Source organism: Phyllobates terribilis, unplaced genomic scaffold (assembly GCF_046119375.1).
Source record: "Phyllobates terribilis strain yellow unplaced genomic scaffold, ASM4611937v1 Scaffold_2__4_contigs__length_985480577, whole genome shotgun sequence".
NCBI classification, from domain to species: domain Eukaryota; kingdom Metazoa; phylum Chordata; class Amphibia; order Anura; family Dendrobatidae; genus Phyllobates; species Phyllobates terribilis.
Window position 1 is genome coordinate 795,163,885 of NW_027362762.1, and position 27,190 is coordinate 795,191,074.

General features: G+C 40.6%; 1 protein-coding gene across 1 annotated transcript in view; it reads left to right on the forward strand.

Moving 5' to 3' along the window:
• The first annotated feature begins 1,618 nt into the window (after nucleotides 1-1,618).
• The window catches only part of PPEF1 (protein phosphatase with EF-hand domain 1), a 61,850-nt gene continuing 36,278 nt past the window's right edge, over nucleotides 1,619-27,190 (forward strand). Inside the window, exons 1-7 of the mRNA XM_073670736.1 lie at nucleotides 1,619-1,821; nucleotides 10,652-10,779; nucleotides 11,768-11,828; nucleotides 12,689-12,849; nucleotides 17,575-17,689; nucleotides 19,899-19,945; nucleotides 26,431-26,597. Coding sequence (XP_073526837.1) covers nucleotides 1,767-1,821; nucleotides 10,652-10,779; nucleotides 11,768-11,828; nucleotides 12,689-12,849; nucleotides 17,575-17,689; nucleotides 19,899-19,945; nucleotides 26,431-26,597 — 734 coding nt within the window. The 5' untranslated portion in view covers nucleotides 1,619-1,766. The remainder of the gene's footprint in view (nucleotides 1,822-10,651; nucleotides 10,780-11,767; nucleotides 11,829-12,688; nucleotides 12,850-17,574; nucleotides 17,690-19,898; nucleotides 19,946-26,430; nucleotides 26,598-27,190) is intronic.

Below are 27,190 nucleotides of genomic sequence, written 5' to 3' on the forward strand. Positions count from 1 at the left end.
CTAGCGAGCTTTAGTGCAGACTTTTTCCTCTGCTGTACAACTTCTCCTCCTCCATGCTGCTGCATCTGCCTAGGGTTTGACCTTCACTGATGAGGAACTTTTATGCAAATGCTACCAGTGGCATGAACTTGTCTGTAGTGCTGACCCAACACTGACCTTTGACCCAGCCATGCCTCCTGCAACCCTGTGCACCTCAGACTCTGCAACTACTACCTAAAGGCATTTTTTAACTTTAGATGTATCTCCTGTATATTCACTAGTTGTAACATCATCACTCACTAGCACATTGCTGGTGATATGGTATTCATAACACTATGTATTACATGACATGTACACTATAGAGCAATGGTCCCCAACCTTTATGACCTTGAGAGCAACATTCAGCTTAGAGAGAGGGTCGCGAGCCACATTCAGATCCGAGAGAGGGTCACGAGCCACATCCAGCTTTCGCCCCGTCACAGTAGTGGCAACCAAAGCCCCCATTACGGGTATAATGATAACCAAAGCTTTTCCACAGAAATCACCCTGAAACAGTATACCAAGATCCAGGGGTTCCCACAATACCCCCATTCTGTATTCTCTCATCAAGCACTCCCACCACACTGTCACATCCAGCTTCAAGCACCTCCTCTGACAGGTAGTATCATCCTGTCTCCAGCGTACCATACTTAAATTATCTCTAAACCCCTAAGACCAGCATATGTGCATACAGATCTGCTTTTTTGTGCAGAGCTACTCACAAAATTCACCATTTTGAGATGTGCCCTTATACCTGTTTGTTAGACCTGGAGCTAATGCACCAAGCTGGCAGACAACCGCGAGCCACAATTCATGGGACCGCGAGCCACATGTGGCTCCCAAGATACAGGTTGAGGACCCCTGCTGTAGAGTCTATGATAACCCATAGTAACCAACAAGCGATATGTAAGTCCTGGACTGTTCAGAACACAATAGGATTAAGATGGCATCACTCCTTAATTTTGTAAAAGGGTAGAAGACCTGAATTTCAATTGTCTTGCATAAATCCTTAAACATTTTTCTGGTGCATTGAATATTTGTAAGGCTTTGTTCACAGCTGCTTTAATCATTTCCAATGTTCTGCTTTACAATGAACAGAACTTAAGTGATGATAGTGCAGAATCTTTCCAATGACACACAACAACTGCGCCCAGTGGAGTCCTTTGAATATAATGGGGTCTGACATGTTTTTATTACATCATTCGTCATTTTACCCGACAAAATAGCATTTCATCTGGGAATTTTTTACATACTCTTCAAGGTAGAAGTAAACATATTAGTTCTGTATAAAATGCACCTACTATTGAACAGTTCTACTTGAAAACATTAGATTATGCATGTTAATTTTCTTTGCTTTACATTTAAAAAAGAAAGAAAACATGAAATGTATAAGCTAAAATACACAGTGACATCATCATTTTTATTTTTGATACATTACAAGTTCCAGTAATTGAAATGATGTAACATCAAGCAGATGTTTCAGTGACAATCTAGTTTACAAGATCCTCATCATGTGAGATGCTTCATAACAAGCTTTAATGATTTCGATGCAGCAGTCCCTTTGAAACCACACTCTGCTAATCCATGTAATTTAATTTCTCGCCATTCTTCTTGTGTGTGACACACCTCCTTCCCTTTGTATCACAGACCAAAGCGGTTAAAGGCAAACAAGCTTGGGGACTTGGAACAACATCCATCAGGAGCCTAAGACTGTACGAGCCATAGTAGTGGGCATAAGATTTGAAGCCATGGGATGTGGAACATCCGTCAAGACAGAATATCAAGGCAGAAAGTCTGAAAATGGTAAGTGCTTAAGGTATACCTAGAAATCAACATTTATTATTAAATATAACATGCAATTAGTGTCAAAAACGTACGTATTTGCCAATAGTACATCATTAGACTATCTGGGTATGTTTGTAATTATTATTTTTTTTTGTTTTATATTTACACATACCTCCTAAAAATAAAATGTTACTAAAGAAAATAAAAAAAGAAATACTATATAGAAATTAGTGTTTTGGCTAGAGGAAAGAAATAAAATAATTTTGTGTTCACTTCCACCTAAAAAAACATTTTAGAACTTCAAAAAATGGACCCTTCTTTTCATGTGCGTGCATTTATGTGTGCCATATTGTACATACACTACAGCCCTCCCATACTAATGTGCTAGATTTCTTGCCTGCCAGTTGCCCTACTGACCCCAAAAGATATGTATACATACATATATAATATACATAATCGAATGGTAGTACTATACACTCTGCAACATTAAAATTGTAAAGTCAAGAAGAAAAAGTTGTGGACTTATGGAAATCAAAGGATCATTAGACATGTTAATGATACTGATATGCAAATGATGAGGAAATGGAGACAAACTTTTGAAAACCTCTAGATTTAATCTGTATCGATTAAGAGCGCCATTCTCAGAAATACACGCACTTACACATCTTGGATGCTATCAATATCAATGAGGTTAAAAAAGGGAGCCTGTCTAGTCTCATCTCAGAGCCATTTTACTCTCATCTCTATCTATGGTTCCCCAGCCAAACTCCTAACTATATTTTCTTTGAAATGCCGGAGCGTTCATGCAACCAGGTCTGATTCTTGTAGCTCCCATTACGACTTCATACATCATAATCCTGGAGGTAGGATTGGTGTGACATTACCTCATAAAGGCCTTTTCATGGTGTTGCCCCCATAGTCTCATATTGAAGACTGGAGTCAGGAATGAAACAGTGGAGGCTGGAATGGAAGTCTATGCTCTTCATCGATGAGTCCCGCTTTAGTCTTCATTTCAGGAACATTAACAGTTTGGCGTTCCATTGATTTGGTTGTTTAACCAGTGGTACGGTCATTTCTCCAAAGAATCCAGGAGCCTCTTTTAACACAATAAGTCCAGTCTGCTTGTTGCTCCTGCTACTGTGAGCAGCTTACGTGTCCTAAATGTGCTACCATGTCCTGCAGCATCTTTGGACTTGCCTTCCATCAACCACATCTGGGTTGTCATTGGTGAGCAATTGAAAAGGAGCTGCCAACAGCGGACCTTGATGATTTGTGTGCCCAAGTACATTTAACATGGCAGAATATTCCTTAGATATCCATTAATAACCTCACTGACATCATGCCAAGGCTTGTACTGTAAGTGTGTGTATTTCTTTATATGCTGCTCATTCGCAAAGCTGAATAAATTGAGATTTTTTGAAAAATTTGTTTCCATTTTTTTCATCATTAACAATGGTACTAGAAGGTGTGTGATCCCATCAGAATTTTCCATTTTTGCATAAATTTTATTAAAAACTGCATCAAATTTTCAAATAAGTCCTAAAAGTAGGAAAAGAGAACCTCATAATACAAATGAGTTAAAAATATTAGCCTTTGCCATTTTTTAAATGAGGAAAATGCTCAAATAATAAATGTTTGTGAGTGTTACAAGAATATGAACCATTTGGTTTATCAGATAATTGGAACGTAAAATTATAGTCTCTTGTTTTCAATCAATGGGATGACAAACAGGTGTGAGTAGGTGACCTGTTTTATTTAAAGAAGCAACATTTTTATCCTCTTAATATATTGCAATCATCACATTATATAGCACTGTGCACTTACAATTGCTAATTTTTCCTTTCTACCCAGTTCATTTTTTTCTTTTCTCTGCTCTATGTAGAAATAGGAAGTCTCTTTTCCCTGCTTGAGTCATCCCCCTCTTCAACTCCTGACCCTGCTGCTCCTCTCTTCCCCCTACCAGGGACTTTTGCAGTGATGCCTTGTGCAGGGAAAAGAGACCTCCTGTTTCTTTTTTAAATCAAATAATTTTTATTGAACATTTTTAAAACAGAACTTTCAACCCCATCCCACCCCTCCCCGCCCAACTCTCAGATTCAGGAAATAGAACGTTCATTCAAAGTTTTCAGGTTCTTTCAAGGGAGGTGTCCATGTGTCCTTTGTTTCCTATAATATGGTAGTTCTTCTGTTCTGGTCTCCTTTCACCACCACACCCCTCCCCAAAGCAAAGACCTCCTGTTTCTTCATAGAGCTTAGAAGGATTCAGCTAGTCAGTTTTTAATCATGTTTAATCAGGTTCTCTTTATCTACTTTTAGGACTTGTCTAAAAATCTGATGTAGTTTTAAGTCAAATTTATGCAGAAATATGGGGAATTCTGAAGGCTTCGCACACTTTCAAGCACCACTATATACATAGCCATATGAGAGAATCTAGTCTTCTATTGTGTGATCATCTTAAAATATGCTGAAAATGCATGATATATGGTGGAAGTGAAAATCCATCCTAGCAGATCTTATCTGGTCTTAGATAAGTATTGTCTCTGAAAGAGAAGTACAATGATCACCCGTTACATTAAACACTTACCCAATGTTGTACAGGTCTCCTTCACCGCTTCATCACTTTCGGCCATTACCCTCTAGTCCAGTTCTGATGTTCATGACAATCTTGTAGTTGATTCCAGTGGTGGACAGAAATCTTCATGGGCACACTGACTGGTCTGCAACTATGCATTCCTGTATGCAGCAAGCTGTTATGCACTGCGTGTTCTGACATCTTTCTTTTGTAACCAGCATTAACTTTTTTCAGAAGTTTGTTCTGCCCTAGGATTGTTACTGTACTAATGAAGAATCGCACTAGACAGGCAAGCCTTCACTCCCTTGCAGATCCTCAAACTTTTGGTGTAAATGACCCTTTCGCCATCTCACCGGTGGTCCTAGTTACGACCACTTTTGATAGGTACTAATTGCTACGTACTAATAGAATCATTTTGCATGGTAAGAGAACTATTCTGAGATTTGGGAGATGGATTGACCCAGTCATTTTGCCATCACAATTTGGCTTACTGTTCAGTTGTTGCGTAACATATGCCACTTCTTGACAGGTAGGCCAGATATTAGGTTGTGGTTTAATTTTTTGGCTGATTAGTGTTCATACAGTATATATAATTTGACATCAATCGGTATAATTATTTTTGCATATCCATTAAAAAAATTCCAAATACATGTTGCATAGTTGCAATAATAAATGCAAAACAGATGACTAAAAGAGCACTAAAACATTTGGTAGCGGTCCTAAACATTCACAAACACATCTGAAAGGTATTGGCCAATTATTCTTCTTATTTTCCTAATTCTAAGGTGTGTAAGCAAAATCTTGTGAAAGTAAAATGAGCAGATCACTGTGAACAATAAACTCCTCAGAGGTATTAGTGCCTTGGGGATATGGTCTTGCTAATGTTCTTTTTCTTTGTCCTATAATTTTGTCTACTGTGTTCCTTCCTTTTTAACAAAATAAAAAGTTTTAAATTGAAAAAGTAATTTAGTAAAGATTGTTATCTTCACACTAAAACACTAAAAGAGGGAGAAATTTTGGCTTATTCATTTCCCAGTATTCTATGTACTCATTGTTGCATAAAACCGACTAGACAACTTTTTTGTGGGGCTGCTGACTTCTAAAAAGAGGATCTTTCCCCAGTTTTAGCATGTTATTGGCCACATCATGGAGCTGAATAAAATGTGGTTGTTTTTTTTTGTCATCTCGGTTTCGGAGATATTAGCTTGTAAAGTTTAGATTCTAATTTATGATCAGCCCACAAAGGCATTATCAGAGATTTTTTCTGGGGGTGTGTACTTTTTCTCCTGCTTAATGTTGACCAGTCATAAATAAGAGGTGTCTCCAGGGAAAAAAAAGAACATGCCCCCAGACGGTCAGAAGAACATGCTTTCTCCTGTGCGACATCTAATGACAGAGACATCTTAAGTGTCATTACAAACACCTATTGCAGATACAGCTTTCCTTTCACAGAGTTTTCAGGTCTGCTGTATTCCCCTCACCCCCACGCTGACATCTGCGAGATGACAAGGGTGGTGTTCGTAAAGACAGCTGTGCTTTATTCTACATTATGCATCTCAAACTCTGGCCCGTGGGCCAAATCTGGCCCGCAGAGTGTTTTTATTTGGCCCGCGACGCCAGAAACACCACCCCTATGTGCAGCCATTATTCTGTATGGAGGACTATGTGGGGCCATTATTTTGTATGGAGAACTATGTGGGGCACATTATTTTATATGAAGGACTATGTGGGGCCATTATTCTGTATGGAGGACTATGTGGTGCCCATAATAGTGTATGGAGGACTGTGTGGGGTCCATTATTCTGTATGGAGGACTATATGGAGCCCATTATACTGTATGGAGGATTATGTGGGGCATATTATTCTGTATGGAGGACTATGTGGTGCCCATAATACTGTTTGGAGGACTATGTGGGGCCCATTATTCTGTATGGGGGACTATGTGGGGCCCATTATACTGTATACTGGTTGGCCCCTGACTTTGTTCCAAGTTTTTCATTTTGGCCCTATGTTTATTTGATTTTGATGTCCCTGCTTTACATAGAGCTGTAGATATCAGGGTACCTATCACTATATCTCACAGGAAAAGGCATATTCTTCTCACCTTCTGGGGGTGTGTTCTTTTTTCCCTGCATGACTCCTGCTTATGATTGGTCAATGTCATGCAGGGGAAAAAGTATGTGCCCCCAAAGAAGAACCTTTGATACCATCTCGTTGGTTTTATCATAAATTATAACCTAAACTTTGCAAGATAATATCTACGCAACCGAGATTAGAAGCTTAAAAATAGAAAAAAACATTTTATTCCACTCTGCAGCCATTATTTTATGATGTGTCCAATTTAACTTGTTAAAATTGGTGAAAATTCATTTTTAACTCCATTAGTATTGGAATTCCAAACATCCCCTCTTAGTAGTTATGGATTGCTTCTGAATTAAAGCTTCTCCGATACTGAGGTCAGAGTGCAAAACTTGGTCCATGTGTAGATACTATTGAGCAGATAGATGTGTTTTGTATTTTAGGAGCACTGTGGTTGGTTATATTAGTAGGGGTTTTTATGCTGTTACCAGTATATACTGTGTGAGCGCAGCTTTATGATTTTAATAATTTTATGGGCCTTCTCTGTGGCTTGCACTGATTTAACAGTGAATCTGTCTAAGAGTACAATGTTATTGGCTATTTTAATTGTGTATGTTATTAGTTATTCTGTTTTGCCTACTGTACCTTTCTGTGTTTGTGGCACAGGCTCTTTCATATAAACTGGAACAGCACAGTCTGTACTTTTTGTCAAATGTGAGTCGTCGGTGCACTGGTTGCTTTCTGTTGCTGACCCATTTGCTGACATATGTCTCTGACTCTCTTGTAGATTCGCACTCTGCTTTTACACTGCAGTCTCTGGTTCAGAAACCATTGCAATGCTCAGTCTCTGTTCCGCTATTATGATCTCTTGCAGCTTTTCTGCTTTTTTGCCCATATCAAGCTTTCTGTCCCAAGTGATCCAACTGTGCATTTACACAGAAAGCTGCTCTCTTACAGCACTGACTGCCCTGTGCTCAATGCAAAATTCTTCCTTTAGGGACCTATTTTTCTCCAATGGTGCCACCTAGCTCAGGCTGCAATGGCTGGCAAGGCCAGGGAGAGCATGAGGAGCTTGGTATGGGACTTTCTCCTAAAGAAATGGGCAGGTATATTTACTCCATTCTAAACAGCACCGTACCATGCATGGATAAATTGGAAGAAAAAGAAGTCTAAAAAAAAAACACTTGTGAAACGTAGATGTTTTTTTCACACATTTGTACCTGAAGGGAATGTGAATCAAAACAGATCACAAGTGTGTACATGGGGTATATGGTATTGGATTATTTATATCACCTTCCACCTATTACATGGCTAAAACAAGTCACAACTTGTTTCTTTTTGTGATAAGTGTTTGTTTGTTTTCCTGCCTTTATGATAAATGTTTACTTTTTGCCTTTAGGAAAATTATAGGCAAAATACAGCTTAATTCTAGCAGAAGAACAAACTATTACTAATCATAGTTGAAAGTCGATTTATGCTTTTTTGTTCACTTCAAGAGAACCTGTCACCAGTGGCAGGAGATGAGATTCTGGTTAGTGCCGATAACTTCTTGCCCCTTGGATAGAGATGTATTTGTAGAGATCATAATTCTGGTCATCACTGATAAAGTCCTTCTCTGTCTGATAAAACCTTGTGAATAACTTTAATATTAATTCTCAAATAAAACTCAGCTATAAGCCCCATTACATTAGCTACTCTGAACAGCTGCAAATATGTAGAGTCCTGAAACCACAATAGAATAAAATAGAGAAACCTGCAAGTTTCATAATGATATATCTCAGTATGTAATGGGGTGCTGTATGTCACCAAACAGATTTCCCATAAACAAACATAAATAACATGTTTTGGGTCGACAACTGTTTAAGGTTCAGCTTCACCTGTAAGTATTTTTTATTCTGGTACAGATATAATATTACCAGAATTACTGCTTTAAAGGGAATCTGACACCCCCTAGGAGATATCAGTCCTCTACTATGGGCATACAGGTTATAGAAAAGTAAATCTATACATACCTGTATGGCCCATAGTAGAGGTCTGATTGCAGAGAAAAGTGTTTTTATAAACTCCGTTTTGCACAGGCTTGGTGTCCGGGGCACGCCAAGAAATCCCCGCCTAACTGTTTATTATTCCCCAAAATTCCCACCTATGTGATTAATTACCATACCCCCCTCCCCTTCACGTCACAGGGCCCTGTGATGTGCACTGTGCTCCCTGACCTCCGGGCATGCGCAAAGCACCGCTCACATAGAGCGCGCTTTACTTCATCCCGGCCCCGTCTCTCCGTGCACTTAACCACAGGTTTCTATTGCGCAGGTGCCGGGAAGTCACTGTCACTTCCCGGTACCTGCGCAATAGAACCCTGCGGCGTAGTTCATGGAGAGACGGGCCGGGATGAAGCAAAGCGCACACTATGTGAGCGGCGCATTTCGCATGCCTAGAAAGTCAGGGAGAACAGTGCATGTCACAGGGCCCTGTGACATGCAGGGGAGGTGGGGAAATGGTAACTAATCACATAGGCGGGGATTTCGGGGAATAATAAACAGTTAGGCGGGGATTTCTTGGTGTTCGGGGGACGCCAAGCCTGTGGAAAGCAGAGGAGGTAAAAACCCTTTTCTCTGCAATCAAACCTCTATTATGGGCCATACAGGTATGTATAGATTTACTTTTCTATAATCTGTATGCCCATAGTAGAGGTCTGGTATCTCCCAGGGGGTGAAAGATACCCTTTAATTAATAGACATGAGCAATTTGATGTGTGCTGCCTTGGTCAGGCATCAGGTAGAGTCTGGTCCTCCATGGCAGCTGATCATCATTTTTGCCCTGTCATCTTGTTCCCAGCATCCTGGGCGCTAGAGAAGAACAAATCAATCCACAGAGGAGCAAGTTCATGACCAGTTTCCTGAAATTTGTGGTTTCACTCAAATTTCAACATTTTGAGATTCAATTTTTGGTTAGTTAAAAAAATAAATAACTTTCCCGGCACCATTTCCCACACTGCTGAAGCATCAGAAAGCAGACTAATGTCATTTTGCGTGGACATGTGGACCTCCCCAGAATGCACTGAAACTATGACATCTAGCAGATTATCATACCTTTTACTATGGTGGTCAGTACCTGGGCCATCACAGATCAGTGGTTCCCAGTGGTACACATTTAATACAGCGGAGTCATTTTTCATCTACAGAGTCACTGGATAAGTCTCTCTAACCTGTAGAGTGTAAGCTCTTATGGTCAGCGTTGTCCTATCTTTCTCTCACCTGTAGAATGTAAGCTTTTATGGTCAGCGTTGTCCTCTCTTTCTCTCACCTGTAGAGTGTAAGCTCTTATGGTCAGTGTGGGCCTCTACTTTCTCTCACCTGTAGAGTGTAAGCTCTTATGGTCAGTGTGGGCCTCTCTTTCCTGTAGAGCGTAAGCTCTTATAGTCAGCGTTGTCCTGTCTTTCTCTCTCACCTGTAGAGTGTAAGCTTTTATGGTCAGCGTTGTCCTCTCTTTCTCTCACCTGTAGAGTGTAAGCTCTTATGGTCAGTGTGGGCCTCTCTTTTCTCTCACCTGTAGAGTGTAAGCTTTTATGGTCAGCGTTGTCCTTTCTTTCTCTCACCTGTAGAGTGTATGCTCTTATGGTCAGCGTGGTCCTCTCTTTCTCTCACTTGTAGAGTGTAAGCTCTTATGGTCAGTGTGGGCTTCTATTTTCTCTCACCTGTAGAGAGTATGCTCTTATGGTCAGCATGGTCCTCTCTTTCCTGTAGAGTGTAAGCGCTTATGGTCAACGTGGTCCTCTCTTTCCTGTAGAGTGAAGCTTTTATGGTCTGAGGGGTTATTTCTCTCTTCCCTCCACCACATGTATTTTCCTAGCAATTACAAGCTTTCCAGTATTGAAATTTGCCCAAATTTACTGGCTGCAAATCAAATTTTTGGGGAAAATTCTTTGAAGTCGACAATTCGAATTTCATAAGATTCACTCCCCTCTACTGAGCGCCTCTGCCTAGTCAAGACCTGTTGTGCAATGCAATGAATTCAAGGAGCTTGGTAAGCGCCAGAGTCCAGTTTCCTAGATTGATGATGATGTAGGGCGCATAAGTAAAGACGCGCTGCCATGGAGGAGTGGACTGGATACCGGACCTGCAAATCAAATTGCTTATCTTTAATAACTACCTGAGTGTTCTCCTTAATAAATTCCCCCTTTTTTGTTTCATTTAGTAATTAGAGCTGCAGTTTTGATACAGAGATGGTATCGTTTCTACATGGCGAGATTAGAAATGAGACGGCGTTACACACTCAATATTTTTCAGTCTATAGAGTATGCGGAAGAACAGACCCAGCTTCAGGTCAGTAACATTTTTATTTATACAAGTGTTATTCTACATATTAAAGCTGCTGTTTAAGCGAAGTAAAAAAAATGCCCACAGCCAGTAATACTGCTAAAATAATTAACTAATATATACTCACCCTCCGTTCCATTTCTTAGTCTTTCTTGCTCCCCACTGCTATACTGTTGAACTTTGCTGGAGACGTCACAATCCTATATACCACTTGTGATGTCTGCAGCCAATCAATGTCCTTAGTGGCCTTGGACCTCATGCTGCTGAGTCCAGTGATTGGCTGCAGCAGTCGCATGTCTTTACAGTCTGAGATATCTGTAGCCCATGTAAACAATGTGCCAGTGTAGAGCATTAAGGACAGTGCGCTGAAACAAAAGATTAGTATATATTTGTTAACTATGGGATTTTGATTAATTTGGACAACCTATCTAACTCATCCGTAAATAATAAAATAATCTCAGCTGTAACCGTTTACGGAATTTTGCATGCTGCAGCCCTTCTGTACCTTAAAATGTTGATGGTCGCCAAAAGTCCAGCATCAGAGCGTGCCCATGCAGGGCTGGCCGCAGATCTTGGGATAGTGTCATGACATATAGTGTTGCGTTGTAATACAAGGTAGGACTAAAGAAAGCTTTTATTAAGAAGAAGGAGGATGTAATTGAAGTATGAGTAGCGGCACAGTAGGTTGAGCTGTAAGTTAGCAGTCATTAGTGCAGTCTGGCTTGGTAGGGCCTTCTGCAGAGGGTGAGGTGAGGTCTATGATCATGGTTAAAGGATCACTCAGGAAGGTTAAGACACTGTTAAGGAATAATCTGTTTTCAGCCACTGAATAATCTGCATCATCCAGGGAAATATTGAAGTCAAGAGTATGGTTGATGCAGCCCTGCAACTTTACAGTGGCACTAGGACACATTGTTCATCTCAGCCTGAAGTTTGTTTTGAATGAAACCTTAGGTATTATTTCACTATTCTTAGCAGTCATCTTGTTTTACAGCTTTCCAATTTTTTTACATTCATGATAGATCATTATGCGCAGATGAATGAGCAACACCCAAGCACAGGTAAGAGTAACCAGATAAGTCTTAGGCTACGTATCTAAAATGAGTTTTTGGTGAGTTTTTTACCATGCGTATTGTCGAAAGAATGCAAGTAACCTATTTTACTTAATGGGTGCAGAAATGGTGCAGAAAATCTGCAACATCAAAAACTCACCAAAAGCTCATCGTGGGAACGTCGCCATACTGTTAAAGAGGCTGTGATACTATGCTTGCAGCACAGAGGGGAATGCTTATCTCCTTGGTAAAATAGGCCTAACTATATCTAAAAAACAAAAAAATGTTTTGTTACAGCCCAGAATCTGAAGGGACCATATACAGAAACATTGGTGCATGTTTATCAAGCTAAATGCACCAGAATTCTGGTATAATTTCTACCAAAACAACTGTCTTTCTTTTCTTGCACTATGAGGCCAATTCATTAAGACTGCCATTGCGCACAACAAAAAATGACAAATAAATGCTAAATTGAAGGACCATATGCATTGCAATGTAAAAACGACTTGCTCTGCATATTTTCAGGCTTCTTTTAACCACTTTGGGTTTCCACAGACAAGAAGTGTCCTGACCATTCTTCAGATGGCTTCTGCTCGGAAGCTGCTCACTGGTTTATTCAATACAAGTTTTAAAAAGACGCTGGCGACCAAAGACATCGCTCAGAGCAAACGAAAAGACACCAAAAATGACTCTTCAGGACAAATGATGCTGGTGTGCCCTGAAGCATCTTCCTCGTGAAAAACTTGGCGAGTTCACAAACGTCTTAAAAACGTTATGCACACATATTCTTTAGCATATGTGAAAGTATCTACCAAATTCTTAAGCGTTAAACAAAAAGCAAACAGAAATGCTTTATTTTTCAGACATAATTTCTGATATATTCAGCAACTCAAAAGAGGGACAAAAAAAGCTTTTGGACTATGAAATAATTGAAATTCCTGACTCTTATGATGGACCACAACTTTCATTTCCTTTATCTGTATCTGACACAAATATTCTCCTCCATGCTTTCAAGCAAGAAAAGGTAAGCACATTGATCAGATCAGTAGGTCCCTAGAAATTGCTAACATTTGATTGGTTATCACTACAAGAGCTTACTTGATCCATCCATCCTTAATCCCTTCCTGCAAAACGATGTAACTGTTCATCCAAGTTGCAAGTACTTTCTTGCAATCTGCTGCACAGTTACTTCACAAGGAGGTGTACTCGTGTCATCCACAGCAGAAGACAGCTATTATGCACAGGTAAGTTCCTTCTGCGTGTGCTGGGACCAGATCTAGCTCCGTTCTCAGAACTTTATCCCTTCACATGCCAATATCAATAGTGACAACTGATTATAAGGAATGTGACAGAGGGAGAACACTCCCTTTGTGAGTCCAACATCACCCCCCACATCATAATCATGGGGTACCTATGGTTGCTATGGCAACAAGGAGGCTCAGTAATGGCTTTCATGATTACAAACTCCTCAGCCTATCAGATCCCACTAGAGATGCAGTCAAATAGGCCATCTATCAAACACTAGCAGGCTAGATAATGCACTGTACTATATAAGTTGTACAGTGATTATCAATGGGAACAAAGGATCACATGTTCAAATCCCTGTATGGCACTAACAAGTATTGTTAAAAATGTTTTTAAGTGTAAATATGTGTATATAATATATATATATTACAGAACAGACCAAAAGTTTGGACACACCTTCTCATTTAAAGATTTTTCTGTATTTTCATGACTATGAAAATTGTACATTCACACTGAAGGCATCAAAACTATGAATTAACACATGTGGAGTTACATAATTAACAAAAAAGTGTGAAACAACTGAAAATATGTCTTATATTCTAGGTTCTTCAAAGTAGCCACCTTTTGCTTTGATGACTGCTTTGCACACTCTTGGCTTTCTCTTGATGAGCTTCAAGAGGTAGTCACCGGAAATGGTTTTCACTTCACGGGTGTGCCCTGTCAGGTTTAATAAGTGGGATTTCTTGCCTTATAAATGGGGTTGGGACTATCAGTTGTGTTGCGCAGAAGTCAGGTAGATACCCAGCTGATAGTCCTACTGAATAGACTGTTAGAATTTGTATTATGGCAAGAAAAAAATCAGCTAAATAAAGAAAAATGAGTGGCCATCATTACTTTAAGAAATGAAGGTCAGTCAGTCCGAAAAATTGGGCTGACTTTGAAAGTGTCCCCAAGTGCAGTTGCAGAAATCATCAAGCGCTACAAAGAAACTGGCTCACATGAGGACCGCCCCAGGAAAGGAAGACCAAGAGTCACCTCTGCTTCTGAGGATAAGTTTATCCGAGTCACCAGCCTCAGAAATCGCAGGTTAACAGCAGCTCAGATTAGAGACCAGGTCAATGCCACACAGAGTTCTAGCAGCAGACACATCTCTACAACAACTGTTAAGAGGAGACTTTGTGCAGCAGGCCTTCATGGTAAAATAGCTGCTAGGAAACCACTGCTAAGGACAGGTGACAAGCGGAAGAAACTTGTTTGGGCTAAAGAACACAAGGAATGGACATTAGACCAGTGGAAATCTGGGCTTTGGTCTGATGAGTCCAAATTTGAGATCTTTGCTTCCAACCACTGTGTCTTTGTGCGACGCAGAAAAGGTGAACAGATGGACTCTACATGCCTGATTCCCACCGGGAAGCATGGAGGAGGAGATGTGATGGTGTGGGGGTGCTTTGCTGGTGACACTGTTGGGGATTTATTCAAAATTGAAGGCATACTAAAGCAGCATGACTACCACAGCATCTTGCAGTGGCATGCTATTCCATCCGGTTTGCATTTAGTTGGACCATCATTTATTTTTCAACAGGACAATGACCCCAAACACACCTCCAGGCTGTGTAAGGGCTATTTGACCAAGAGGGAGAGTGATGGGGTGCTACGCCAGATGACCTGGCCTCCACAGTCACCAGACCTGAACCCAATCGAGATGGTTTGGGGTGAGCTGGACCGCAGAGTGAAGGCAAAAGGGCCAACAAGTGCTAAGCATCTCTGGGAACTCCTTCAAGATTGTTGGAAGACCATTTCCGGTGACTACCTCTTGAAGCTCATCAAGAGAATGCCAAGAGTGTGCAAAGCAGTCATCAAAGCAAAAGGTGGCTACTTTGAAGAACCTAGATTATAAGACATATTTTCAGTTGTTTCACACTTTTTTGTTAAGTATATAATTCCACATGTGTTAACTCATAGTTTTGATGCCTTCAGTGTGAATGTACAATTTTCATAGTCATGAAAATACAGAAAAATCTTTAAATGAGAAGGTGTGTCCAAACTTTTGGTCTGTACTGTATATACATATATATATATATATATATATATATATATATATATATATATATATATATATATATATATATATATATATATATATATATATATATATATATATATATATATATATATATATATATATACAGGGCGGTCCAAAAGTAGGTGGACAGAAAGTGTAATAAGGTTATGAAGGGGAGATTTATCAAACACTAAATTGCAGCCGCCTGTCTGGATCATCCTCCAATAAACCATGAATTAGACGTGGACGATAAGCTTTCCACCCAATAGATTTCAGGATTAGCATGATAGAAGCTCGTGAAATTCCCAATTTCAAAGAGGCTCTTCTGGTGGACTTTTTTGGACCCTGAACAAATGTTTCAGCAACAAGTTGTTTATTATCTTCTGTACAGACTGTTTTGGGTCGACCAGTTTTTGGAGCATTAAGGATTGAGCCAGTGGCATTGAATTTGTCACGAATGCGGTAAATGGTTTGTCTCTTTGGGGCTTGAGTACCAAATGTTTCAACCCAATTTGCTCTAACGGTTTCAGCATTTTGAGATTTCTAATACTTTGTTAATTTAAATAGAGATCAAAGAAAATAGATTTTATTTGCCATTATGTGTTATCTGAATTATCTGAAAAGAAAACATATTTGGGGGAGATCTATCTGTGAAAACTAGACCTGTGAAACTGTCTCAGCTTCCCTTAGCAACCAATCAGATTCCACCTTTCATTTTCCAAAGAGGTGTGAGGAATGAAAAGTGGAATCTGATTGGTTGCTAAGGGCAACTGAGCCAGTTTCACTTTACACCATGTTTGATAAATCTCCCCCTTCATAACCTTATTACACTTTCTGTCCACCTACTTTTGGACCACCCTGTGTATATATATATATATATATTAAAAAAGCAAATACCTGTTTTAATAAGAAAAAAGAAGGTTTATTTATGAAATAAAAAAAACAGCAAAAGCAACATATATTTGGTTTCTCCGTGTTTGTAAAAACCCGTACTATGAACTATATCATGATTTATACCGAACAGTGGCAGCGGTAAAAAAAAAAAGAAAGAAAAACTATGCGAAAATTACTTTTTGTCCACGGCCCTACTATCAGTATTCGGTCAGTATTTTTTCTCAGGAGTGGGTGATAAATGCAGAATTAGTGACTTGTTTCTATTATACCTTTTCTCTGATTGTTCCTCACCTGGTTTTGGCTCCCACTCCTGAGAAAAAATACTGACTGAATACTGATAGTGGGGCCGTGGCCTTTGGGTCACAAAAAAGTGATTTAAAAGTTTTATGTATCCCAAAATTAAAACAATAAAAAGTACAGCTTATTACGGGAAAAAAACAAGTTCTCTAGTAAAACATAATAAAAAACAATATATATTAAGTATCACCATAAAGGTATTAACCCGCAGAAGAAAGTTACCAAGTCAATTGTACTGCACGGTGAATGGCATAAAAAAAAAAAAATATATATATTTTCAGAATTATTGTTTTTTGTCCATGTCTCCTGGCAGAACTGATGTTTTGTTTATATTTCTCCTAATAAAGAGTTAAAAAGGTTTGCTAATAAGTTTGTTGCACTTGTAAATGATTAAAAGCACCACTCATCATGAAAAAAAGGAAAAGATAAAATGTTATGGGTTGTGACAACCAAAAAAGTGGAAAAAAAAGAGGGTTTGTCAGAAAGGCCAATACTCACTGTAATGTCAAAGGGGCTAAAACCGTTTTCCAAATAACTTGTTTTTTTGGCACCAATTCTAAGGGTGGCCGTTAAATGGTTGTTGTTCATTTAATAGCTATACAGGCCGACCAAAATTCTATCTGCACAGAATGATCGTTAAAATGATTGGTTACATAGGACGATTTGCTGATGAGAACGACTTTTAAGCAGGCTCAAAAATAATTTTTCCCAATGAATGAACGTTTTATTCATTCGTGGGGTGATTATTGGGCCTGTTTAGACAGAGAAGCGAACATTCGGAAACAAGCGCTCCTAGGAACACTCATTACCATGACAGTGTGGCATTGTTGCCTGTACTTTACAGGACAGCTCCAGATTTTAAAGATCTTTTCCTAATTGTGAAAGTGAAGAAATTCTAGCAAGTAATGTCCTAATTTATGTGTGTATATATATATATAAATAAATTACTCATTAAATTCCCCATTGCTGCTTTCTTGTTGCGGTCATGCTAATCACTGGCCGCAGCATTGATTTTAGCATGTACGGCACATGATTGCTGAGGCCAGTGCTTGGCGCATCATGCTAATCTCAGCACTAATTTAATGTCATTATATATTATATAAATCATTGGCAGTGAACATATTAATACATAGAAAATCCCAGATGTTTCCAAAGGATATGTAAAAACAATACAGTATGCAACACATTATTGTAGTGGAAACGTTTGTATGAAATAATGACATATATTATACAATCTCCTGTTTGTTCCAGCTGCTTCATGCCCGGTATGTTCTTCAGCTCTTCCACGAAATCAAAAAGTTCCTAAAACAAATGCCAAACGTTGTTCATTTAACTACATCCTACTCTAAACAGATCACCGTATGTGGTGAGTATAAGATGCATAAGAAAAGATTGTGCTGCGTCATGTAATGACACTCGTTATAATCAGGATTAGTATCTGACTAGCATTTTGTCAATGTGTCCTACTTCATAGGACAAGATGTAAAATAAAGGGACAGTATTGGAATGCTTTCTTTAAGGGGTTGTCCACTATTGGAACACCCAAGCTTAATTATTTCAGGGCCGCAATTAAAATAAAAACAATGTATAATTACTCACCTTTAGCAGCGGCGCCGTTCCAGTGATGTCTGCGCCGTTGTTCCCAGAGAGTGACGTGACATTTTGTCTCATGTGCCGGCTGCAGCCAATGAAGGCCGCTTTTTGACTATAGATCATCAATGTTCCATCAGGGCAGACATCCCCGCTGACAAAATAGTGAAGGCTGTAGCTGACAAGCAGTTGCTCATTGGCTGCAGCCAGTATGTGACACAGCAATGTCACTCTCTGGGAACAGCGGCGCCAACATCGCTGGCATGACACCGCTGCAGAAGGTGAAGTGAGGATGCACTGTTTTGTTTGTTTGTTTTTTTCTTGTACTTTCGGCCCTGAAATTATTAAGTAGGGGCTGTCTAGTAGTGGACAACCTCCTTTAAGTTGCAGTATGAGATTCTGGCAAGAAAATGGCATATTAATGAGCTTTTTACACTTTGCAATTTGTAGATGTGACTGACTGGATTATTTTAACTGCCATTTGAACACAGCCTCACTAATCAAACCTGAAAACTCTCCAATCCTCCGAGTATTGCTGTTTTGCTGTGCAAGAGAACTGCTAAAGAAACTGCTAACATAACCTCTGTGGCTTCATTCTCTGGTCCCTCCTCCGGGACACCACTGATCATAATGTTATAGAATAGCCTAGTGATATGTCACAACAATAAAGTTTAGGAATAACTTTTTAAAAGGAGTGGTCACTAGTGATGAGCGAGCTTGCTCTTTAACCCTTTCACCCAGCATGCTCGGGTGCTTACTGAGTATCTTCGGCGTGCTTGTATATTATGTTCAAGTCCCTGCGTCTGCATGATTTACAGCTGTAAGACAGCCTGAACACATGCAGGGATTGCCTGTTTGTTAGGGAATCCTCACATGTGTTGAGGATGTCCTACAGGTGTAAATCATGCAGACGCAGGAACCCGAATGTGCTTGATGAAAGGGTTAAACAAGCACGCTCGCTCATAGCTAGTGGTCACCCCAACTTTACATTTCAAACTAACCATATTGCATTGTAGAAGATGGAGCAGCAATAAAAATCGTTCTTTCAGATTTCAAATCTTCTCCCTCAAAAACAACTTTATTATAATATGCCAATGAAGGTGTTCAGTGCAGCCTCTGCTATAACTTCAGTGCAAGAGAGAGCAAACAAATCACTCTCTCGTGGCTTCTGACATTGCTCTTCTCCTCTGCTATCACTTCAGTGCAAGAGAGAGCACACAAATCACTCTCTCCTCATTTCTCACATTGTTCATCTCCTCTGCTATCACTTCAGTGCAAGAGAGAGCACACAAATCACTCTCTCCTCGCTTCTGACATTGCTCTTCTCCTCTGCTATCACTTCAGTGCAAGAGAGAGCACACAAATCACTCTCTCCTCGCTTCTGACATTGCTCTTCTCCTCTGCTATCACTTCAGTGCAAGAGAGAGCACACAAATCACTCTCTCCTCGCTGCTGACATTGCTCTTCTCCTCTGCTATCACTTCAGTGCAAGAGAGAGCACACAAATCACTCTCTCCTCGCTTCTGACATTGCTCTTCTCCTCTGCTATCACTTAAGTCCAGGAAAGAGCACACAAATCACTTTCTCCTCACTTCTGACATTGCTTGTCTCCTATGTTATGACTTCAGTGCAAGAGATAGAGCATACAAATCACTCTCTTCTCATATCTGACATCGTATGCTACTCAGCTATCATCTAAATAAGTGGGTGGAACAGTACACCAAGGCATTTAGGCACGCCAAGTGTACACTGAGCAGCCACATTTGTATATTACAATAAACTTCTTTTTTGGGGCAACGGCACAAAAGGTTTAAAAACAAAAGTAACAATTTTTATTGTTGTCCATCTCTTACAAGGCTTTGTAGTTAGTTTGAAGTGTACATTTGGGGTAACAGACTCTCTTTATGTAATATTTTGGACTGTAAACATTACTAATTTAAAAATTGTTGTCATTATTATTTATATATCTATCCATTTTTGATTAGGTGACCTTCATGGAAAGTTGGAAGATCTACTTCTAATATTCTATAAGGTACTTGATTTATATGCACTAATCATACTTCCTCTAAATACTTGTCCATCCTTTTGCTAAAAATCACCCAGCAATATTCAGAATTTATTTTAGGATCTAACATGTTTTACCATATGTACAAAGAGTTTATAAGTGAACTAGTTCCTCTATCTACTGTCCAATTCATTTATCCTTTAAAAGGAACCTGTCAGCAGGTTTTTGCTATGTAATCTGAAAACAGCATAATATACGGTAAGAGAGCCTGATTCCAGCGATGTATCACTTACTGGGCTGCTCAGTGCAGTTATGATAGAATCTCCGTTTTTCTGTTGTAGATGTAGCAGTGGTCACAAAGCTAAACTGTGTATAACCCCACCCACACCCCTTACTGGCAGCTTCCTTTCTACAGTAACATTGTCAGCAAGCTGCTAATCAATGGTAGACACGGGTTTACACAGATTAGCCTGACTGCTGTACAAATGAGACCTAGTCAGGCCGTGATAATCTCCTGCTGATAAAACACTGATTGTATTTAAACTACCCCAATTGGCTAATAAGTGACACGTTTCTGAAATAAGGGTTTTGTACACTATATTATGCTGCTGTCAGATTAAATAGCAAAAACCTGGTAACAGATTAAGTAGCAAAAACCTGGTGACAGATTCCCTTTAAGGTAACTGTATTATAATGTAGCTGCAATTCAGCAAACACATACATACAGATGTATCTTTAGAAAAGTGCTCTCATATAAATATGTACACTTAAAGGGTTATTCATTAATATAAAAAAGGGCCTGCTCTTTTCTCCAAAAAACAGTGCCTCTTCTCTTCATTGGATGTGTGTGGTGTTACAGCTCAGTCCCAACCATTATAATAAAGCTAAGTAGCTATACCACACAGATGGAGAAGTGATATATTACTCCTTTAACCCTTATTGCAAATGAACATACTGTTAAGTCCTAATTGCTGTGCTTTACCTCAGTAGGACATAATGATATGTCCTGTGAATGGCGCTGGAGCAGTGCCAATGTCATTAGCAGTGGTCGACAGTTGTATACTACTTAGATCAAGCCACAAAACATCTTAGATGTTGTAGTCAATAACAGTTGTGGCATCCAAGGAATTTGTCAGCTCTTTGACACCCCACGCCATCCTTGTGGGGATCTTTATAGGGCTCCAAATTCCATGTAAACCAACAATGACCCTTATGACTGTTGTAAAGTGTAAGCCATTTATGCCATTAACTGTTAGTGTAATACTCACAGGCTATAATGTTTTATACCAGCAGTTCAACAATCCCAAATCTTTGTCCATGCATGTCTCTCTTCATTGACTTCAGTGGGAGTTCAGAAGACTGCATTGTGCTTGGCAGTATCTAGAACTTCCATAGAAGTCTATGAGGGAGGTGCACATGAGCGGCCACCCGTCCACTGACAACCTCTGCATCTCCAGGCAGGACATGGATGTCAGCAGACTCTGTTCTTGAGAAAAATAAATAAATGTAAATTTACAGTCTATACATTATGCAATTGTGCTAATTCTGAGATTGATATCTCCTGTAACTTCAAGCTTGCTAGTTGACTTATTGAGGTCGAAGAGTAGGTGTGGGATGGGTGCCGGTCCCAGGATATGCTATAGAGTAGTTAAGCAGTTGTTGTTTTTTTCCAATCGCATGAAATAATGACTTGAAAACACCAAACTGTGGTGTTTAGGTACCAATTTATTATTCCTTTATTATGAGGACTGTTAATCAACAATGTTAAATATGTTTTTATAAATTTACGTACATTAAGCAATCTACTAACTCTGAGATTCATATCGCCTGCTACTGGCAAGCTTGCTAGCTGAATTATTGAGGTCTCCAGTGACTAACCATTACCAGAATCCACAAGGGTAGGGAAGGGATGTGCATGCAGTGTACAGCTTCATTGGGACTGCTCTAGAGAATTACCATGCTTAGTGCAGGTAAGGTCACAGAAATCAACTGGTTTCTGGATAATTGCCTCTCATAGAGTCCTTCAACACTTTAGTATATCCGAATGTAATCCATCCATATCAAACAGAGAATTCTATGGGTGGATATCATTGAAATTAATTGTACATTTAAATTGTTTGGAAGATTTAGATTGAGGAAGAGGTAGCAACAGTGGGTGTGATCTGGTATATGCATGTGTTATTAGAACAAAATGAAAATCTATAGCTCAGCAGAACATGACACTACGTGCAAGGGGATTACAGTAGTTAACATGCATCATTAAAGGAGGTTTCCATCATTGTAGTCTGCTATAGTTTACTTCCTAAACTTCCTGACAGCTCTCCTTCTGTGCCTCTAGACTACATTTCCCAAGAGATGCTCTGTCTTCTTTTACAGAGCAGTATCCCATAGTATCCAATATTCAATATCCCATAGCTCACAAACTCACCCTCATAACCTACACACTTCTGCAAAGCACCATCCTGAGACTCCTATACAGTCTCAAGATGGATAATTTGCTGCCTACAATTTCTTCTTCCTAACACTCCAACCACCTTACCTAGTTTGTGCTATCCTGAGACTCCCTTTTAGCCAATAATGTTACATGTACTGACACGAACACCACACAGGCTCAGTTTACTGTAGGGGAGCAAAGAGTCATAATGTATTAATCTACTCTAATGTAATCTAGCACTCTGGAAAACCCAGCAGCATCCTCCCTGGCCAAATCTACTAGTTCATAAGATTATGTTCGCTTTGTGGAACCTGCTGTTCTTCTATATTTTGCTGCTTTTGTGGCGCCCCTGAGGGTTCAGTTGCCACAGGGGTACTGCACCTCAGATAGAGGTGTGGTATCTCCTCTTCCAGGTAAGGATGGAGCATCTCACAGGACCCCACTTCACCACTCAACACTACACCACTCCTGTCCTGAAGGGGGCTAAATGCACCAGGGTGCTGCCCCGGCCCGGGATAGAGGAGATGGGGGGAACCAAAGATAGGGGGAACCATGTAGTGGGTGAGGGTGGAGGACACACTTTTAGGAAACACTAATTCATTCATATTTAATCTACAGCCATCTTGAGTTCAAGGTCTTTGATTGAGGGTCTTCTGTCAGGGTCCAGCAAGAGGCTGTAGCTGGTGGAAGGTTCGCGGTCCTCGTACTCTGGCCTTGAGACAAGGAGCGGGTCAGAGTTAACCACTGTCTCTACCTGGTCAAGGTCCTGACCTAAGAAGGCCTTGGAGGGGAGCGGAGGAGATAAGCTCTACAGGCAAAAGGATCCCAGGGGGATACGGATGGAGCGGAGTCGCCACCTGTATTCTTTACTCTGGCCTAGCCAGAGGGATTCCTGCTGCAAGAGGGGTAACTGGCCCCCGACATCTGACTTTGCTACTACACGTCTCAGTCAGAAAAGCCCGGAGGCTTAGTGGATCCCAGGGGGATACGGACGGAGCGGAGTCGCCTCCTGTATCTCTTAAACTGCGTTTATCCAGTGGGACCCGGCCTTACACCACGTTCATACCACACACAGTCAGGAGAAGACTTAGTGGGAGATCTTACCAAGGAGAGGAACACACACCAGAGGGGTCTCGACAGGTGCTCCTGATCTACCTGGGAAGTGCTGAACCCCCTTCCCGGTGTAGCAGAGAGAAGCTTTGCAGCTGAAAGTTCATCTGAAGTGAGTAAAGACCCGGATGACTTCATACACCGCCTCAGCTTGTTATTTCCTGCGCAGCACTGCACCCACCATTCCTTATCACACTGCCCTGAGGCCTGCTCCGCCTGTGGGGAGCCGTTCCATCTTAGCTGCCCCTAACACCAGCCTCAGTGGACTGTTGCAGCGCCGGTGTCCATCACCGGAGACCACAGGTGGCGTAGTCGAAATACCACTCATCCTTGAAAGCCCAATACCTTATTTTTATTGTGACAGCCCTGGGCACGGAACGGGTCGAGGCCACGACTGCATCCCCCACGACCCCTACACTGACCCGGCTCCGAGTAACCCCACCGCTCAGGGAGGGTTAGTGCGCTCCACACTTTCCCTCGCTGCCTATATACATCCCCAGTCACTCATAACTTGCTGGAAATCACAAGCCACACTCCCATTACATCACTGTTTAGAGCTCAGCGCAGAGTTGCTGGCTGAAGCCGTTTCCAAGCTGTTGGCTGAACCTTTTTTCCTGCATGCAGGGCTGTGCTTAAAGTGGTTGTCCACTACTAGAAAACCCCAGCTTAATCAACTCAGGATCCTAATTATAATAAAAACAGAGGATATCACTGCTGCAGCACCGTTCCAGCAATGTTGGCACCACTGTTCTTAGAGAGTGATGTGACTTTTTGCAACACGTCCAGGCAGCAGCCAATGAGAAGCCGTTGGTCAGCTGAATCTATGTCCTCAGAGGAGACGTCCATTCTAATGAAATATTGATGAGCTGCAGCCAAACAGTGGGTGCTCATTTACTGCAACCTGCTTGTGACAGGTCACTCTCCGGGAACAGCAATGCCGACTTTGCTGGAACAGTGCCTTTTAATTGGGGTCCTGAGTTGATTATAGTGAATCTGTAACCAGGTTTTTGCTACCTAATCTGAACATAATGTAAGAACAGAGTAGACGTCCAGTAGACGTCAGAGTAAACCTGATTGCAGTGATGTGTCACTTGCTGGTCTGCTTAGCATAGTATTTATAAAATCATTGTTTTATCATCAGGAAATTATCACTGGAAGACTACTAGATGGCCAGGTGCCATGTCATGTAGTTGAGCCACACCCACACCACTGATTGGCAGCTTCTGTTTGTGCACAGTGCACACAAATAGCTCTCAATCAGTTGTGTGGGTGGGGTTATATGGAGCTCAGCATTTAGAGAACTGGTAGATCTACAGCAGAGAATACAGTGATATTATCAAAACTGCAGCAAGCAGCACAGTAAGTGACATCACTTGAATCATGGTTTTTGCCCCTACATCAGGGGTGGACAATATTTTTGGTCCAAGGGCCACATTGTCATACTAAACCAATCCCAAGTGTCGCAAAAAAATTTAAAGTGGTATTTACTTGAGCACATCACCAGAACCACCATCAGTACATTAATACTTGAAGAAGTTGTCCACTACTTTATATGATTCCCCCCAATGTATCCCCCCGGGGCCAAGAAGTGTTTTTGTAAATACCTTGCGGTACCTTTTCTGCCTCTGAGCGGCGCTATCGCTGGCCTCTCAGAGGCATCACATGACCCGTCACTGATGTCACGTCAAGTGAGGCGTGATATCAGTGAATATCTCCCCGCGGTGGATGCTGGGCTGTGGGCGGGGTTACCCCGTGTGTCACACCCAGCATTCAACGCGCGTTTTCCCAGTGAATGAGGAGAGGGAGAGTGCGCGGTGGATGCCGGGTGTGACTAATGGGGTAATCCCGCCCACAACCCAGCAGCCACTGGTGGAACGCGGAAGAGGGACCCTCGGCTGCAGCCTGGACTTGTCGTGACGTCAGCTTATGTCAGAGCCGGCTGCAGCCGGAGGTCACGTGATGCCTGTGAGCGGCCAGTGATAGCGCCGCTCACAGGCAGAAAAGGCACCACAAGGTATTTAGAGAAACACTTATGGGCCCTGGGGGAATACATTGGGGGATCATATAAAGTAGTGGACAACTCCTTTAAGTTTTTGAGAAGGAGTTGGAGCTCCTGCTCAGTTTCTGCTAAAAAAAGATAAGTATGAACACACGCTAGTTTAAACTGAGTTTTTGGAACAGAAACTTACCAAATCCTCCTCAGAATCTCAAATCTCAAAATTTTGAGGATTTTGAAGTTTTAACATAGCCATAAAGCACATTATGGATTGCTACATATGTACAAGGTCAGAACAACCGTCAGTACATGAAAGTAGCGCCAGACCCACCTTTAGCACATGAATGCAGCACCAGAACCACTGTCGGTACCTGAATGCAGTGCCAGAACCACCGTCAGTTTAATGAATGCAGCGCCAGAAACACCATTAGTACATGAATGTAGCATCAGAACCAACATCAGTTTATATATAGTACCAAGCTTAGTACAGCAATGAATTGTAATGTTGGGTCAGCCCCATATATAATTGTATTGCATGAACCTACAATTCCCAGTATGGTAAGGAGATACTGGTAATTGTTAGAGCCATCATCAGACTGCGAAACATACAGAAACCACAGTAGTGATAAAACACAGGCAGGATCACAAATAAACATTTACTGTACATCTCGGTACCTTATAGGTGACATCTTCTCTGAGACTGGAGTCGTTCACATCCCTTTTGTCTCCATGTAGCATAGACGCCCTCTTCTCTGGACAGGAGTGACTTTCGTCCGATTTTGGACCAAATTCACACATTTCTATTAATGGCTCTGTATGTGATCAGTCTGCATTCATAGGCTGCCTGATAAAGAACACTTACTTGTGAATTAGAATTTAGTGAAGTTTTTTTTTTAATAACTTTTCCGGATTGTCTTGTTTCACTTTGTAGTTCCTCATCTGGTTAATTTATGTTGTGATTGTGTTCTGCAGAACGGTCTCCCTTCACCTGAGAATACCTATCTTTTTAATGGCGATTTTGTAGACAGAGGGAAGAATTCAGTAGAAATACTAATAATCCTCTTTGCATTCCTCCTTGTCTACCCTAATAATTTACATATGAATAGAGGCAACCATGAGGACCCCATCATGAATCTAAGGTACCTCAGCCATTAGTATATTTTTCTAATTCTACCTAGCTTCCTTCTTGTAGAAATCAACAGCATTAAGGTATATTGTGGTAAGAGTTTTTCATCCTACTTTGGGTAACGCAAGTAACAATTTCAGCCTCAAGGACTTCTCTTAAATACTTTTATATTGTGATTGTCCTTAGAGCTGCAGATTTTTTCAGGATATAGATCTTCATAGCTCTCAGATATAAGACTAGTGTCCAATCAGTATGATTTCCCATTTGTTTTGGTTTCTATTTCTCCTTTCTACTGTGTGTAGGAATAGAAGCCGACTATGTAAATGTGTCAGTAAATAATATAGATTTTCCAATGTATTTTTAAGGCCTGACGCAATGACCTAAATAAAGGGTGATTAGAACACCGAATCTGATTTTTGAATTTGTAAACCATAGAACTGCGTTGAATGGGATGTGTCTGGTATTGTAAGACATCCACCTATGGGATTTTCAACTTTATCTTTATCTTAATAAATGCATTGATGATTTTTTGTCTTTTGCAGTTATATACTTATTACTGGATCTCTTTCGCTATTACTAACAGACTGCACAGCAATATAGATATGT